Source organism: Erpetoichthys calabaricus, chromosome 2, assembly GCF_900747795.2.
Source record: "Erpetoichthys calabaricus chromosome 2, fErpCal1.3, whole genome shotgun sequence".
In the NCBI taxonomy this organism is placed as follows: domain Eukaryota; kingdom Metazoa; phylum Chordata; class Cladistia; order Polypteriformes; family Polypteridae; genus Erpetoichthys; species Erpetoichthys calabaricus.
Genome location: NC_041395.2, coordinates 79,757,135 through 79,775,217, shown reverse-complemented (window position 1 = coordinate 79,775,217; position 18,083 = coordinate 79,757,135). Strand labels below are relative to the sequence as shown.

The window sequence follows — 18,083 nt, the reverse complement described above, 5'->3', positions numbered from 1 at the left end:
TTTTGTTAGTATAAAGGTTGTGTTATGAACAAACTTGGATATGGAGGACCTTTTAACCTGTTGCATTAATGACATCGGACTCCAGGACCGCTGAGATCATGCCCTAGCAACCGGATAGTGTGTCTTAACAAAAGGACTCACAAAATGTTCTATACCATAACAAATAATTTTAATAGCTTAAATACTTATTAGCTTTTATAACTGACGTGTATGTTGATCTCCTTATAGTTAAACATTCCATATATGATTCAAACTATCCATGAAAAACATAATAGAAAACCTTAAAAAAATATCAAATAAATTCATAATATTTTGTAGCTGAAAAGCTCATTTTAAAGTAACTGCTGGTACCTGCTATACCAGATTCTTTAACAATTATAAACATTTCTGTAATGGCATCTGCCTATATTTGTTTACTTGAACTGAAAAAAAATTCACTCCTTCAATCTTTACCTTGGAGCTCATACCCTGCTGAACTGGAAATATCCCAGTAGCTCCTCTCTGGACTTTCTTCTAGAAATTCTATCTTGCGTGGTGTTGCTTATATGATGCTTTTCGATTATTTTGTTATTATTAAAATCATTAAGAGGAGAGATTGGACATTGAGATTGATTTACAGTTATGTTAATGCAATGAAGTGCTACACCTTGTTCTGTTTTGTGCTTTTTCCTCATTATAAGTTTCTAAAGAATACATTACAATGAGGAGAGCACTGAACAACTGAGCATACACTAAGTGATACAATATTTCATATCAAATTCAAATTCAACACCATCCCTAACCCATCTGCAGAGCTATGAAATGAAACAGGATCATCCATTGAGTTGTACACAGACAAATTGAATCATCTACTGTAGATGTTCATCAGTAATTCAATCTTTGGTCCAGACACATTTACTGGTGTCTCTGAAATGACCTGGGTGTGTAACATTGCTGATATGCAGATGTGGTTGTTTTTTACCTGCCAGGCCCTTCTTCCATGACTTACCTAGCTGGTTGTGGGGCTGTTATATCTGTGCTCACATAACAGCATTGATTAAAAGCATTTGTACCAGAAATTTTAATTCCACAATTTGCTTAGCAATTTTTTGAAAATCTAGTGGGTATTCATTTAGTTAGTTTTTTCTGTTTGTATTTTAGCATGATTGTGGAACTTTTGTAGATGCTGCTCTATTAGTTTAGAATTATTCAGTATTTTCTGTTAATTTATATCACAGTTGTATAGTTTAGTACCTAAATAGTCAAACTATCTTATTAAAATACAACACTAAATTATGTGAGGACAAGAAAAACTTGCTGAAGCCCTGTATTTTCTTGAAAAAACAGTATAGCTCCGGTTTGTTGGGTGTGGGTGTAGACTGCAGTGAAGCTGAGCCCCCCGGGGGTGTTTAATGGGGGAATTGGCTGATCACAAATTTATGTGCAAATGCAGTTAGTTCAGCCCGTTTCCTCATTGACTTATTTATTCATTTTAACTTTCTCACTGAGAACTGGATTTAATGGAATATTGATTTATGTATGGAAAGAAAATTTTACACTGTACCTTTTTTGCACACATTTTGACTTTTTTGTTATATTTTTCATTTGGAATAAATTGCACAATGCACCTTGGCACTAATCTTGTTGTTGTGTGTCCTCATTGCACTTGTCCACCTCGGTACATGACTATCGATGTCCCAGCTGTGGACCACCCAAGTCTCACATATGCATCTTCTTTCTTGACACAGAATATTTTAGTTTCTGTTGTTGTGCTTGTCACTTTAGTTAAAGAGTCTTTATTTGCTGGTTACTTTTCCTGTGTGCTCCATTGTGTCATTATACCTCACAAAAACCCACCAAAGATAAGCAGGTTTAGAAAATGAACGTATATTTTAAGAAAACAAATTATTGCATTAGTCTGTAATACTTCTTATTGTTCAATATTGACTCATTTGTATATCAGGTAAAAAACTGTGATGCAATGATGGCCAAAGTGAAATCTCGGTCTCCTCAATTATCAATGCAGCTCTAAAGTTGATGAGAATAAAGAGGAGCGTTCAGTCAATGATGCATGCTGACCTCCATTAAAAAGAAAATACTTAGCCTGATGACAGCCATCTTAATTATTCTTAATAACATGCAAATCAAATGTTCTATTCCAATTAACTGACAATTAAATGTGTAGCGATGACATATTTAAATGTTTGAGGGTTAAGTGGACTCCAACAGGCTGTGAAATGAAATTGCAAAGTAATTAGTTGTTAGATTATTTCATCAGTCTAACACATGATTAACATTTATTAACACATCAAGATGAAAACAACATACTTCATCTATTTATCCTCAAAACTGTTTATATCTAATTGTATCACAATATAATGAGAGAAGTGAACACACTATTTTTGCCAACAGAAAATGTGTGCTGAATAGTTCTATTTGTACCTTTTATCTCTTCATGTTAAAATGTGTATTCATATTAAACTTCTATTTCAATCACTGGAGTCTTTCAACTACCAGGAAGAAAATCTATATACATGTCTGCCTGAATAATTACTTTTCTAGAATTTAATTCGGCATACAAAGCACTCCAAAAGATGGATGAAGATTATGTTCCTCAAGTGACCGAGAATTCACTTGGTTTTAACAAAATTCCTTTTGTGTCTGTTAGTTTCTTTTAGCTAAATTAAATTGAAAGAACATAAGACTGTGTAAAAGCTATCAACTTTTTGTCAGTTCTTGCTGGTTTAGTTTTGCTTATAATTGCTTGCATATCTAAAAATGTGGTGGCTCTGAGGTTAAGGATCTGGGGACTCATGTATAAATTGTGCATACACACAAAAAAATGTTGTGTACACCTGTTTCTATGCACACTTTATAAAAACTAAACATGGCATTCCCCGTATCTGCGTGGGTTTCCTCAGGGTGCTCCAGTTTCCTCCCACTGCACAAAGTGGTGGAGACAGCATGAATACTCACCAAGTCCTTGGAAGTCTTTATAGTAACGTGGAAAGGTCAGTAAGCAAGTGTCTACTAGACCTCTAGAATAAATTTACAACAGTAAATAAAAATGAACCAAACAAGAGGTAGCACTGTGTTGTGATATTGACCTATAATAAATAATGATAACTGAAGGTAACGGGGCAGCACGGTGGCGCAGTGGGTAGTGCTGCTGCGTCACAGTAAGGAGACCTGGGTTTGCTTCTTGGGTCCTCCCTGTGTGGAGTTTGCATGTTCTCCCCGTGTCTGCGTGGGTTTCCTCCGGGTGCTCCGGTTTCCTCCCACAGTCCAGAGACATGCAGGTTAGGTGTATTGGTGATCCTAAAATTGTCCCTTGGTGTGTGGGTGTGTGCCCTGTGGTGGGCTGGCACCCTGCCCGGGGTTTGTTGGACTTGCGCTCTGTGTTGGCTGGGATTGGCTCCAGCAGACCCTCATGACCATGTGTTAGGATGTAGCGGGTTGGAAAGTAACTGACTGACTGACTGATGGTAGCTCTTGGTCCCTAGCTAGAAAGCTAGACTAAGTTACTTGTAAGCCGGGAGGAAGTAACAGAGGGGTAATCTACCCCCCACACCTCCAGGGAGCAGCACACAGTTTGCGACATGAAGTAGTAGAATTGTGTTGCAACTTTAAATGAATGGGCAGATTAATAGCTGCTTCATAGACCCAGCAGTTTAAGGCTGTTGAGGGCTCAGGGGTGCAGAGATACCAACAGTTTCTGGGGAGAGTTTTAGTTTGATGCCTTTGTTGCCCAAGTGGTAATAATCAGAACTCGAGCATGCAAATACCTGGCAGCTAGGAAGGAAAGGATTTAACCAGGAAATTTAAAAACTTCATGGAGGACAGGTGAAGGCAACATAGAGAACATGCAAAGGTCACAATATTGAGAGGGAAAAGGATAAGTGATCAACAAAGCCAAAATACAAAGAAAAGTGAAAGCAACAAAAAAAAAGTCCTGATAATAAATCTTCTTGGAAGTGAGTTTTAGTATCCTCTAACAGGGGCAGAACTACCATAAGGGCGTTCTGGGTGTGTGCCCAGGGTCCCAACACATCAAGGTGCCTTTTCACCAAACCCCCTCCCACCAGACACACTTGAAGAAATGATTCAGTATCCGAGAGTCAAAATGATCAATAAAGCAACCAACTCTCACATGAAAATCAAAAGTGAGAAATACCATGCTGCATTAAATGACCCAGAGTATGATCAACGTTCTGTTAAGAAGCTAAGTCACCCAGGGGCCTGTGAGGGTCTTTATCCAGACTTATCCTCTAACATTAAAGAGAACAAGAGTAGCAAAAGGAAAGAGATCCATAAATTGTCACGTGATGGGAAACAGGCATAGCAATAGCAAACAATACTGCCAAGGCTACGCAAGGATTAACACAAAATGGTTGCTATTCCAAAGTAAAAAAACAAACTGCGTTGAATGAGAAACTATAAAAATTGTCAATATAATGAAAGACTGATACGTCAAAATAAAAATAATTCCTAGTGAAAAAAATGTACATTCATGAAACAAAGGAGGCAAACCATGATCCTGGAAGTGACCTAATGACTCTAGAGCCAATCAATCTCTAGATCAGGAGAAGAATTAGGATGAAGCTCATTGGGGCAGAGGAAGACAGACCAGCTCCACGGATCTGACTTGCATTACGGCATATTTTCAAATACAAGCATTCACTATTGAGTACTGGGCAAAGCAGAATAGTTTAATCCAGTTGATTACTCACAGTGACAAGGCTAGTTATATTTTGTATCATCTCTTATGTGCCATTACATGAGTACCGCATTCTCAGCACATCCCCATCTGTTTCTTCTCTCCTTCTCTCTCAACGCTGACCTTACTTCTTAATATCCCCGAGTCTTCACTTGAACACTCCTCTAGGCACATAGTAGGCCTGAGCTGAGGAATAACTCACTTTGGCTGGATAGACAGAAGGCTGGCAGTCCCTTGTGTTCCTCCACATTTGAGTCCTGAATAACCCTAATAAGGCTAGGTGTCCAAGTTAGCCACCAACCTGTCTCATCTGTGAGCTGGCTGCTTCTAGCTGCTGTGCTGAACGTCTTCTGGCCACTTGTGAGCCCTCCATGGCCTCTATCACAGTTAAAAAATCAGGCACTCTTTGTGTATAAAGGGTCACCTGCATCTACTGTGAGACCTATTGAAATTTGATGTTCTGCCCCATTGCATCCAGGGAGTGTCAAGTCAGCTTCTGTTCAGACTACCAAGTCCCCTTTTGTAACTCAGATGTTTTCATAGGTTTTACTTCATCATCATATAGCACATCATCTTCCAAACCTGTCATGCAGAGTATGCTGTCATTGTCAAGTGGAATCTCTATCTCCTTAGCATGTTTCCCTTGGCACCTCATCCCACGCTTTGCCTCCCTTATAACAGTCATACCACTTTAAACCTTTTAACTATATATATTTCATTTAGTGTTTTATTTCATTAATTTAAATTACTTAATGCATTCATTTTATATAATTCAATTCATACTGTTTCCATTATGCTTGCAGTTTATAAATTGAATGACTAGCTGTACCATAAAACATAATTTATACACTGGACACAGTGCCTCCGTCTTGTCCTTGAAGCGCCTGTGCTAGTTTGTCTTAGATCAACATTTCTCGACATGATTTATAGAGAGATTCTCTTCATATATCCGATGGTTATTTCAGAGAACCGTATGATTTAAGTGTTGTATGCCTTCCAAAAGTTCATCCCTTGCAAGTGCAATGTTGCTCTGAAATAAAATGAACAAGCAATTTGCATTATACTATTATTTTGTAAATGTGTTGTAATTATTTTCTTCATTACAAAATAGCAAGCACAATTGATAGACTTTTTCAGCCTGTCATTGGCTACATCTTGTGTAATATTAAGCCTACCTAAAACAGTCATTTACGTGTTCACCATAAATCTTCAGATTATATCTCCAGCCACACTGACATATTGTTGTGTAACAATGGCCTTTATAGTCCATAATCGAATATTTTCAAAACCGTACATGTTCACAATGTGTCTGATGTCACAGAGATAGAAAAAAAAAAAAAACTGGATGGACTGATTTTATTGCTAGCATTTAGCATAAATGTGGGGCCTGATTTGAGAAAGGTTATTCATATCCACCTGTTTTGAGACAAATAGCCAGTGCTATTGAACAAAGTTATATGTCACTTTTTATACAACAGATGTTAACTGTTTCTGCGGGAAGAAGCACTGAAAGAATAAGAGAACAGATTTACCTCATCATTACCACCAGTCGTTTGAAATATACCAACAAAAGCTCAAATGAAACCTCTGAATGATAGATGACTTACTGAAACTATATTCAGTTCTGTGCCTTTCAGAGAATGAAAACTGTATTTTTGTGTTATATAACAGAACACGTTTTTCTTAAAAAAATTCACAACTCCTTTTTTTTCAGGTACCTGTGTTTTTCAGCATATTGTAGCCTTGTAAAGCCTTGTCAAGCCTCAAATACCAAATGTATGTGGGGTATGGGGGTGCCAAAAACCTACTTTTGTAAGGCAGCTGCCTAAGCTCTACCCTTGGTTTGTTCTTTCACTTACTGTTTGCCCCGGCTCAGTCCATCTAGCTACATTGGTAAACCACACTAATCATGCATCAGTGAAGTGATGGCAGCAGCATGAGAAATAAAAATGAAATCTTGGTTTAGGGATTTATATTGACACAACATTTTTATCATCTAAGTATTGTGCTGAAGCTGGTAAAAGGGCAAGTAAAATGTTAGGTTTAACTGTATTTTGAAAACTTTTATTCTCAGACTATATAACGCACTATTGAGACAATACCTGGAGTATTGTGTGCAGTTCTGGTCTTCACAGTATAAAGACATAGCAGCACCTGAAGCCGTGCAGAGGAGAGCAACCAAGTGCATCCCAGTACTTAAGAACATGTCCTACTTTTACAGACTTAGAGAAATAAACCTGTTTAGTCTTGAGCAGTGGAGACTGTGTGGGGACCTTATCCTGGTCTTCAAAGTTCTCAAAGGCATTGATAAAGTAGATACAGTTGAATTCTTTCATCTAAATGGTGAATCACGTAGTTGAGGACACCAGTGGAAATTAAGGGAAATTGCATTTAGGACTGAAGCTAGGAAGCATTCAAAGAGTTATGGGAATCTGGAAAAAACTACTGAGACGTGTATTTGAAACAGAAACGCTGACAACCTTTAAGAAGTATCTGGATGAGACACTGGGACAGCTGAGCTATTGATGAATTTGCATTGCACTACTTCAGGGTCGACAATTCAAGGTTGCCTGTGGTATTGTGGGTCCACAGCTCTCTCAGCAAAGGCCAGTTTTTTAAATAATCACTGCACTCGCAGCTTAGCGAGGGGGCGTGGTAGTTATGGCTAAATCCGGTCTCAGGACGATCTGCAGTGTGGGCATTTCTCATCTAAGTGCACAGGTGAGAGACTGCCTACGTCCGTGATTGTTCCTGGGGATTCTAATGTGCTGCAGCTGCTATGCCCTCTTGACATTTATAGAAGAGCGAGTGCCGGCTAAAAGGAGAGGAAAAATAAGATGAATGGAAAGAGAAAGAGACGGAGGTTGCTAGAAGGAAGTAAGGAGAAAGCCGGTGAGAGAGAGAGAGAGAGTGCGAAGGCAAACGAGCGAGAGCAGGCTCGAGTGCAGCTGGACTGTGGGCCCTAGCGAGGTGTGTAGCTAACACTTAGGGCAGTTGATTGTAGTCGCTCCCGCTGAGCATTTGGAGAAGAGCGGGAGTGACTAGTGAGGAAGGTGACTTGCTGTGGAAGACAGTGGGAGTCGGAAGACTTAGACATGTAATCTCCAGCGTGAGAGTCCTGGCCGTTGGAGAGAAGCTAAGTCTCGGTCTGGGATGAGAGTGCGACCGAAGCTAGGATCGGAAGGCCTCCAGACCTGTGTGAGTGAGAGAAGGTCAGCTGCAGAGAGAGCGTCTCGCCTGCTGCAGGGCCCAAACGAGAGAAGCAGGTGAGACGCTAATGTAAAAGAAGCACCGGGCTTAATTGTTTTAAAGGACAGCTTATTGCGATGTTTTAACTTCAGCTTTTAAAGGATTGTTTTTTCTATTGTTTTAAACCTCCACGTTTGTTTTTATGGATTATTTATTTAATAAAGAAGATTTTGGAAGTACTGCACTTTCTTTAATTTGAACATTGTTTTGTTGTTTTTGTTTAATAAAGTATCTTTTGCACATTTGTACCATCCCCTTGCTATTGTTGCCTCACTGTCTAGCTCATCTCGGTAACATTATCGACGGTGTAGGGTTCAAGGGCTCCCGAAAAGAAGAAGATGGCGGCATAGAGCAGAACCCACATCGTCACATTGCCTAATTTACTATCTTACCATATACTGAAAAATACATTTGTCATTAAGATGCAGAAATAATTTGGAAAACTTTACATATTTACTAAAAAGTCTGACAAATACTAATCAGTTAACGTACCACATAAGTCATCTTTTCAGTCTCTTCCTTTGACAAGATTTCAACTTCAATGTCAGTGTTGTAGAACTGCCGACCCACCTGTGATAGTTGCCCTGGCAGAAAAATAAAAGGGTACAAAACCCTAAGAATGTTTCTGTTGTAAAATTATAACAAAAAAACATATTCTACACAGCATTTACTTGATGCTTCTTATATAATAGTGACATTATTACTATAAAAGTTCACCTACCATAATATGAACGTGCTAATCATCTTTGGAGAAGTCAACTTTTTATTTTGAGAGAGTCGACTGAATCATACATGTTCATCCTAACTTTAACCAATGACAGTTGTAGCTGCATCTTTTTCAGGTTCCCAAAATCGAGCAGCTACTGAGTTTGCAAGGTAGGGTCAAGCATAAGTCAAAGGTATAACAAAAAGAAAATCCAATGTCCAATAAATTTTGTTTTAACAACTTTAGTGAAAATTCAAAGAGAAATAAATCACTAACAATTCAGGAAAATATTACACACAGAAAAACATAAAAAAAGAAAAAAAATAGAAATCTGGGCCTTTCTCTACTTCATTATGATCTCAGCTTCCTTGGGTTACACTTCAGTTATGTACCTATGCTTAAAGTTATGTTACCTTTCTACAGTATTTTGTTTTATCATAGGAATGTGGATCAACACCTGTCCAGGCAGTGTAATGTAAAACACAGGAACATGAGCACAGTGTGGCATGCTAATGTATACATTAACATTTACTGGTTAAAAATGCAGTAAGGGGTAAAAGAATATACACTATATGCATATGTTGCTCCATCTGCTTATTCATGCCTTATTATGGAACTACACAATTGACCCATGAAGCTGAATCATTTTTACAAAGGAATCAATCAGGCTGTGCTTATAAAGCCACATAAACAGTGCAAGCTGAACAACATTGAACATTATATTATTTTCATTTATGTGTGTACCATAACTGCATGGCAAAGTAAGGCACTGAGGAAGTCATTGCAGATGTTAGAGACATCCTCTGATATTCCACATATTGAATGGTTTTTGTATAACTTTGCAGTTTTAAAGTTCAATGATGCTGGACGCTGTCTGCTGACTGTTCTCTCTATGTTAGTTTACAGAGCAGTGCTCTTTTAATTTCAATGTTTGTTACCATACCTGTGATTACTGTTATGCTGTATTTATGTCTCTCTAAGTTTCATGTGGCTTGTTCACAGTACAAAACATACAGTAGACCCCAAAGGGGTCGACAGCATGGTGCAATAACTTTTATCCCATTTTTAATCGCGCTTCTGAACAAACCACGGAAGTCAGAAACCAGCATGATTACAAACAAGAAATAAAACTGAAGTGCAGACACGAGAGGTTTTTTAGATGGGATTATGAAGTGAGCACAATTAAAAACAGGGTAAAGAAATCTTCCAAAGCTCTGTTGTACCCTGAAGTGCCCTTTGGTGGCAGTGGCAGATTATACTGTTACCAAGGATCATGTGCTTTCAATGCAGTGACTGCCAACTGTGCCTCCAAAGTGACCGAGAAGCACATATTTAGGTGTATGCATCTGTATGACTAGCTCTGCGCTCAGGACAGCCTGTTTCCTGCCTTGTGCCTAGGGCTACTCCCCATACATAACCCAGCCAAAGGAGAAGCTGGTATGAAAATGTATGTTTATTTCAGACATGAAATGCAAGAAAAATAGAACAACAACAAGAAAAATAAAGAAAAAAAAGCATACTGAACATCTGTGGGGCAACTCCAGCAGAAGGCGGAAGAAAAGTACAACACACAAACCCCAATCTAATGTAGAAAATGTAAGCATCCTCATGTCTCATGGTAAATGACTGGCATGAAAATAAAATTGTTGACTTATTGCTTCAGACTGATATATATACAGCATACACTGTGAGTGTGTGTGTGTTTATGAGTATATATTTTTCTGAAAATTAGAAAATATATAACTGCTACTACAATTCTTGTTTGGAGAGATTATTTATGTGCAAGAGAATAAATGTCCCCAAAAAGGGGGGATACGTTGTGTCAAACAGTATAACTTTGCAATGCTAAACTTGGCACAATGATAGCTGACTGACTGAGACACAAAAGAAAATCGATTCCAGGGTTGCTCATCATATCTTGGTTATGTACTGTAAAATCCAGTTTTTTTGGAGAGAAATCCCTAAAGCTCCATTTTTAAATTTTATTTAGTTGATGTAAACACAGGTTTCTAATCACATAAAAGATTTATTTTAGAAATCTGAAGTGTTGTACTCTACTCTTCAACCATCTGCAGCTCCTTTATTTTTGGGTATATAATATAGGCACAATACTACAGAAAAACCCCTTACTGCAGAAGGAGTTAAGCATATTTTGTTAAATATTTATGCTAGATTACTTTTTTTTTACATAAACACTTTCTTTTGTTTCTAACATTAGGCAGCAAACACTTGATAGAGTAGCAGACAGAGAATGGGACCTGTTAGTGCATCACTTATCACCTTTTCTTCTGCAAACCTGGAAACAAATGCTGAGTACTTATTACAAGCTTATTTCAGACTGCTATCAGTAATTCCATTATAAACAAAACAATCACCATCTGGCAGTCATTTCCTAATAACTTTTCATTATACTCTGAAGTGTTGTTTCTTAACCCTTCTGTGCAAAGAGAATAGCACATACCCTTCACAAACTGCGTGAAGCCTTTGCGCGTGCTGCGGTAATGGAGCGTTAGGCTTGTTTCACACTCTTCTTCTACACAGAAACTTGGTGGCTGTACTTTGGGGAAGGAGAACCGGAAATACTCATGCAGGTTATCCAGCTCATTAATGAAGTCACGAACATTACGGCCCAAAACCTGAAAGAAGACACCAATGACTATTAAAGAGCACTGCAGGCTTATCATAATGTTCCACAAGCATTATCTTTTGAAATCACTATTCATTAGCAAAGAATTTTAATTATTCCAGCTTCTAATAAAACTGAATAAGTTTCAGTTTATCAACATGTACTGCTATGACACAATGATTAATAAACTAGATTGAAATGTAAAGACTCTTCAATACAAAAATACATTTTACGGCTTATAATGCAATCCATTCAGTCATTTTCTGAAACAACACTTTCCAGTATTGGACTATGTGGTGCCCTGTTATTATTGTTAATAATTAACCCCAGCACCATCTTAACGCATGGGCACACTCGGCAGTCGCCCGGGACCCCATGCTAATCTATGTATGTTGTGACTCGCTGAGTGGTTGTGTAGGTAGGGGCCCTAGTGCACTGCTTTCCTGGAGGGCCTATAATGCTGTTATGACGGCCCTGAATAACCCTGTATGAGATATCTCTGTGTCTTAGGGCTCACTCAAGCACAAGCCCAGACTCACTTATGCTGGACATGCCTTAACTATAAATGGAAACCAGAGTCCCAGAAGAAAAAGTCAAGTGAACGCAGAGAAAACAGGCAAATTTACAAAAATGAAATTCTTATTGGTAATCAAACCTAAAACCCAAACTAAAAATTAGACCACTGTGCTGCTCCTTGTTATACAGTACCAGTGCGGTGTATTTCACTTGAACAATGCACAGAATAAATACAGACTAGCTAAAGCTTTTGAATTAACTTAGCATTTTATTAATTGAGGTTGTAGCAGCATCTTTAATTTCTGGGCCTTCTTTATATTTTGCTCCCTTATTACAATTACCATTTTAATTATACCTCAGAATTATATTGTGCTTTGTACACATGGCAATAGACTATAATTTTAACTCAATTTCAATATACCATAATAACAATAACTGTTTTAAATATGTCTCACAATTATTACTACATACAGTGATATAATTAATGCATAGCAGGAGCTCTGTATTCTCTGAAGAAAGTTACAATAAGGAAACATAAAAGAAATATTGCAATGTGTTTTAAGTGAGATTGGTTATGTCCACAGCACCTGCTGCAGCATGTACCATACCTAAGATCTAACGCTATCTGTTTTGATCTAAAACCCACTGCGGCCCAGATGGACGAGCAAACGTCCCATCTGAGTTGAAGGACTTCTGTAGCACAGGCAGCTAGCATCAGTGTTATCACTCATTGCACCATTACAGGCTTAACATCAACCATGGTTGCATTCTCAATCTTTTAAATTTACCATTTTCATCAGACTGCCTGTGGTAGCACAGAAGCTAAAATCTAATTCATTGCTAAAGCCCAGTCTGGCTGATCTCACTCATTCTCTGCTCTATAATTCACTTGACACACAAGTGACGTGGACAGCTGACCTAAACAACTTGTAAACGGTGTAGCCGCAAATGTTGAATATTAGGCATATATAAACGAAAGACTGTGGAGCAGTACGCTGTGCTCAGCCTCAACCACAGATGTATGCATCTTTCACCGCTTGCATGCATCTCACTTTTCTCTATGAATGGCGTGTGTAGCAAATGCTGCCACGCAACAATGACATTGTGCTAACGACACTGATGAAGAGATACAATGTTGAAATGAAGCAATCTCCACTGCTCAACAATGTGAAAGTGAAACACCTCAGCAACGGAGGGCAATGTTTGAAGTTTTCACAAAAAACATTGTCAATCTGGAAGTATTTTCTTGAGGAAAAGATTAATAGGACTCATATGCCAGCAATACAGCTAAGATATCATATTGCCAGTGTCCTCTAAAGAAAGCCAGTGGGGCAATAAGCACAGGTGGGTCCATGTCCTCTGCACTGGGTAATTCTTAAGAGTTGCCTGACGCCTCTCCAAGTTCATGAATATAGTAAAACTGCTAGGGAGTCTTTGGGTTGTTTTTTGTGCTGAAGACCACATGCATCTAGTTATTAATAATCCAAAGCTAATTTAAATTTATTTAAATTTAATTATTTCTTTCATTCATCCATTCATTTTTATAAACTGAGTTAATTGATCATACAGGGTTATGAAAAGTCAGTGGCTGTTCAGGAGACAACTGGCAAGATAGTCTGTTGCAGTATGATAAAGTGTTATATTTAAACTGTTCAAAATATTTTGCTTGTTATATGTTTTATGTTAAATATTTTGATTTAATTAGTAGATGGGTTGTCTAAAGCATCCTACAGCACAAATCACCAGGTAGACATGAAGGAACCACACAAACACAAACACTACTTCATGCAACCGAAATTCTTTTGAAATTCAGTTAAACAACTTCTTTTTCACAGTAAAATTTAAATCATGAGAAAAAGAAGGGTTAATTATTTTGTTTTAGAAATTCCTTTTTTATATTCTTGGTTTTTAAATAAAAAAACAGTCCTATAGGAAATAAGAAAGCTTCAGCTCAGGTTGAGGGTGTTTCAGTAAAGTAAACCAGTAGCATTAACAGTGGACTATTTTTGTTCAGTAAATTGATAAATGGAAATCTATTACCTTAAATTTTTCCCTAAATTGTTGTACAGCTGTTAACAAAAATGTAAGATTATTACAATTCACACTCTCAAGTCCTTTGAAAATATAGTCTACGAAGTCGATGACAGCAAATTCCAATGACAGTCATACATATCATTACCTTAGTTAGGCCTTGAGAACTGCCTATGTAGTATATCAGCAACGTTAATAAAGCGCAATTTCAAAGAGTGTGTGAAATAAAATTGCAACAGCAATGCACCTATTCCTTAGGAAATTAGGAAATATCTAAAACTGAATTAGGCAAAGCATAGATATTTAACTCTCTCATTATCTACAGTGCATGAAGTACAGAGTCAGTAGAAAGGAATGTAGAACACTTTTGGTTTAAACTTTTATAATGTTTCCCACCCATATTGGTTTACTGTCCTATTGTTGTAATAGGAGAACAAACAGAGAGTCCATTGTTTTCCTTTAACTAAAACAGCAGTCTTCTTCATGTTCCTCAATGTGAAATATATGGTACTTAATCTAATTAATTCTAAGCTTTATACTCTTACAATCAGCAACAAAGAAAAGTCTGTTGAGGTACCTACTGTAGGCCTGTCTCTTCATTTCAGCCATGCCAATCAAGAGCATATATTCAAAAGAGTATAAAGGTTTTTGCATTTACTATTCAAACCCATTTATGCGGATATTACCTTGAGTATTCGCTCATATCCATAGTTTCCTATTCTCTTCACCATGTATACCCCAAAGGCATACATCAACTCATCATGTGTCTTCCCCAAGACTTCCCCAGCGGCTTTTGCCAGTCGTAGAATGAGATTATCACTGCAATAAAGAGAGTAAACTCTATTCCCAGTCAGCAAGGAAACACAAAAGCATGGAAAGCAGAAGCTGCATCAGACAGATTAGCTCTGGAGAAAGAATGGCAGCATACTATAGTTCAATAAAATCTCTACCCACAATGCTTTAGCAGGTTTGTCAAACTTACAGATTTGGAAAAAAATAGACTGACAAGAGCCTTACTTGTACATTTGATGGCGCACAAACTTAAGATGTGGAATTTCTGCACGGGCTTCAATAAGTCTCCACACATCTTCCCCATAAGATTCATTGATGTAATCATTCACTGCTTCCAGGTACAAGCCATACATTTTCAAAGGGCTGTGGGAGAAAGGCGCTTTATCCTGTGTAGGAAAAAGAAACATGTGATTGTGCCCCTGTCTAACTCTGGTAACTTTAAGGAGCTGGTTGTCTTTAATTATGTACAGAATGTATTATTTTTATAAATAAAAGCATCTGAGATACTGAAATTGTATTTGTTTAAAAAAAAAATCAAAAAGTTGTGCTACAGTACATTAGACCTTATAGGAAGAAATTATCCTTTATTAAAATGTAATTACATTAACTTTACCTGTAGTAAGCTTTTTTGTCTGTACTGTTAAATTATAAAATATTATTTCAACCTGCTTAACCAAGGTTCACCTTACTTTTGTATTATTTCATTAATGCTGTCGGCACATAGAACATCTTCATCTATATGTGTATTTACTGTATTACCAGCTACAACATTCCATTCTTCATATACACTTTTCTTACCTTTTCTCCTAAAATATACATTTATTACAATTGATATAGTACAATTATATAATGATATAAATGTAGCTTAAAAATGTTACAAATATATCACAGTGGTAATTGCTTCTGCCTCACACATCTATGGAGCACATTTTCAGTTTTCAACCCTACCACTGCTTGTATGGCTTTTGTAAAATTTCTCCTCGTCTTCATAATTCTTTTTTTTTTTTTAAATATTGCAGTTTCCTCCTGCATCTTAAACATCTGTGTGTGTGTTAAGTTAACTGGTAACTCTATAATCTCAATTAAAATTAATTAAAAAATCAAATTAAATTTTAGGTTATATTGTGAAAACTGTTGAATGTAAATCAAGGGCCTTGTCTTTAGACAATTAATGACAGTAGTAGTGTGTAGGCCTGGCCACCACACTTTAAATAAGACACAACAGCACTTGAAGTTGTGCTGAGGAGAGCAAGCAGATGCATCCCAGGACTAAACAGCACGTCCTACTGTGACAGACTCAGGGAATAAACCTTGTTTAGCCTCAAGCAGAGAAGGCTGTAATCCAGTTCTTCATAATTTTCAAAGGCGTTGATAAAGCAGATTCTCACAAATTCTAAATAGCAAACCACATATGCAAGAGCACCAGTGTAAACCAAGAAATACATTTAAGACTGAAAACAGGAAGCAGTTCTTTACTCAAAGAGTTGTGGGAATCTGGAACAAATTACCAAAGCATGTAGTTGAAGAAGAAACCTTGATAATCCTTAAGAAATACCTGGTGTGAACACAAGACGGAGCCACTGAGCTCCAAATCCCAGACATAATCGAGACAGACACAGGTTCAAGTTTAAATAAAAGTTGTTTTATTAATAACAATGCCTCCTACTAATGTACAAAGTTCAAAAACTACAATCACAAATAATAAACAGTCCTTTTCCCTTCTCCTTCAGGTGAGTGTTATCCTCTGCCTCATGAGTCTGATTCCTCCGGGTATGGCAGGGTGGCTCCTGTTATATAAGACTTGGGAGCACTTCTGGTGCCTGGACATAAACAATAGGAAGTACTTCTGGGTCAGGGAGAAGCTCCCCAAAGTAGGGAGATCTTCACTCAGCAGTGCCCTCTGGTTGTCCCCAAGGACACCGACAGGGTTACCTGTACAAACTACAGGTCCTTTATGAGGTCCAAACTGGGACTGAACCAGAGAACCACTGCTGCCTCCCATGTTGGGGAAAAACTGTCCCTGTCCATCCATCATGGCCCAAGTGTCATCTGTTATAGGAAATGCTAGCCAGGTAAGGCATCACTCTCCATCCCATTTGGGACACCAGTCCATCCATTCTGGCACTTACAGTGGATAAGATACTCAAACAGCTTAGCTATTAGCCACACAAATGAAATTGATTGACTAAATCACAGGTGTCGAACTCTGGTCCTGGAGGGCCGCAGTGACTGCAGGTTTTCATTCTAACCATCTTCTTAATTTGTGACCAGTTTTTGCTGCTAATTACCTTCTTTTGCCTTAATTTTAATTACCTTGACTCAGGCCCCTTAGTTGTTTCCTTTTTCTTAATTAGCAGCCAAACAATAACAAGACACAAAACAAGAATCCATATGACTAGCTCACCTGTGCCTATCACAAAATATGTGAAAATAAAGAAAGGTGGCGGTCTCAGTAAGGCTGATCTCTCAGCTCACCAAAACATTGTGAGGGTGGTCTTAGAAAAAACAGAAAAATCAACAGTTCTGGAAATGTCTGCTGTGGCAGAATGAGAGCACCAACAAGCCATGGAATTAAGTAACGTGTTCAATTAACAGCAAGAATCTGCTTCTCATTGTGAAACTGGTTGGAGTCTGAAGCCCTGATTTAGCTGGTCATCTCGTTTCATGCCTCATTTCTGTTTGGCTGCCATTTAATGAAGAAAGGAATCAATTCAGAGGAATGAATCCTTAAGAACAGGGCTGTTAAAATGAAAGGAACAAAACTTAATTAGCAGTGAAAACGGGTCACTGATAAGGAAAAGGGTTAGAATGAAAACCTGCAGCCACTGCGGCCCTCCAGGCCTAGAGTTCGACACCCCTGGACTAAATGGTCTCCTCTATTTTGCCAAATTTGTTATGTTTTTATGTCTCAGCATGAGCAAGCGTGGGTATTCATGCAAGTGTGTCTAGTCACGGATTGGCATTTCATTTTGGGTTTGTTCCTAGATTAAAAAAAGTTGGCTGTACAAATGGATAACTGGGGTTTGATTCCTGATGCAGTGCTTCACTATTAGAATTTTTAAAAAATAGCAATTGGGAAAGGCATTACTTTAAAAATAAAACTATACAATTTTTACTTATAGTTAAAGAGGACAACATTTAAAAAATGAATGTGATTGTGTATTTATTGCAACTCCATACACGTTTGTAAAATGTATTATAATTTTTGAAAAATGCTCTGATTAAGGTTGTAATAGTAATAATATTAATGCACATTAAATCAAGGTGGACTTTTGAAATTTGTTCTACATTCTTTCTACATTTATTAATACATTCCATTTGAATGTCATTATAATACATTCTAGAATAATAAAAACTCAAAGGTTTATGAACATTTAGTTCATACTGCTCATATGGACTGAAGTTAAATAATCCACATATCCTGTCATTTTCCCAGAGTGCTCACTTGGAAAGTACCAAATGTATGC

General features: G+C 37.6%; 1 protein-coding gene across 1 annotated transcript in view; it reads right to left on the bottom strand.

Moving 5' to 3' along the window:
* LOC127526606 (soluble guanylate cyclase 88E-like) overlaps window positions 1–18,083 on the bottom strand; it is a 123,587-nt gene that overhangs the window by 29,502 nt on the left and 76,002 nt on the right. The window contains exons 7-10 of the mRNA XM_051922490.1: window positions 14,842–15,002; window positions 14,511–14,709; window positions 11,113–11,287; window positions 8,438–8,529 (exon numbers count right to left, since the gene is read on the bottom strand). Of these exons, the coding sequence (XP_051778450.1) occupies window positions 8,438–8,529; window positions 11,113–11,287; window positions 14,511–14,709; window positions 14,842–15,002 (627 nt within the window). The remainder of the gene's footprint in view (window positions 1–8,437; window positions 8,530–11,112; window positions 11,288–14,510; window positions 14,710–14,841; window positions 15,003–18,083) is intronic.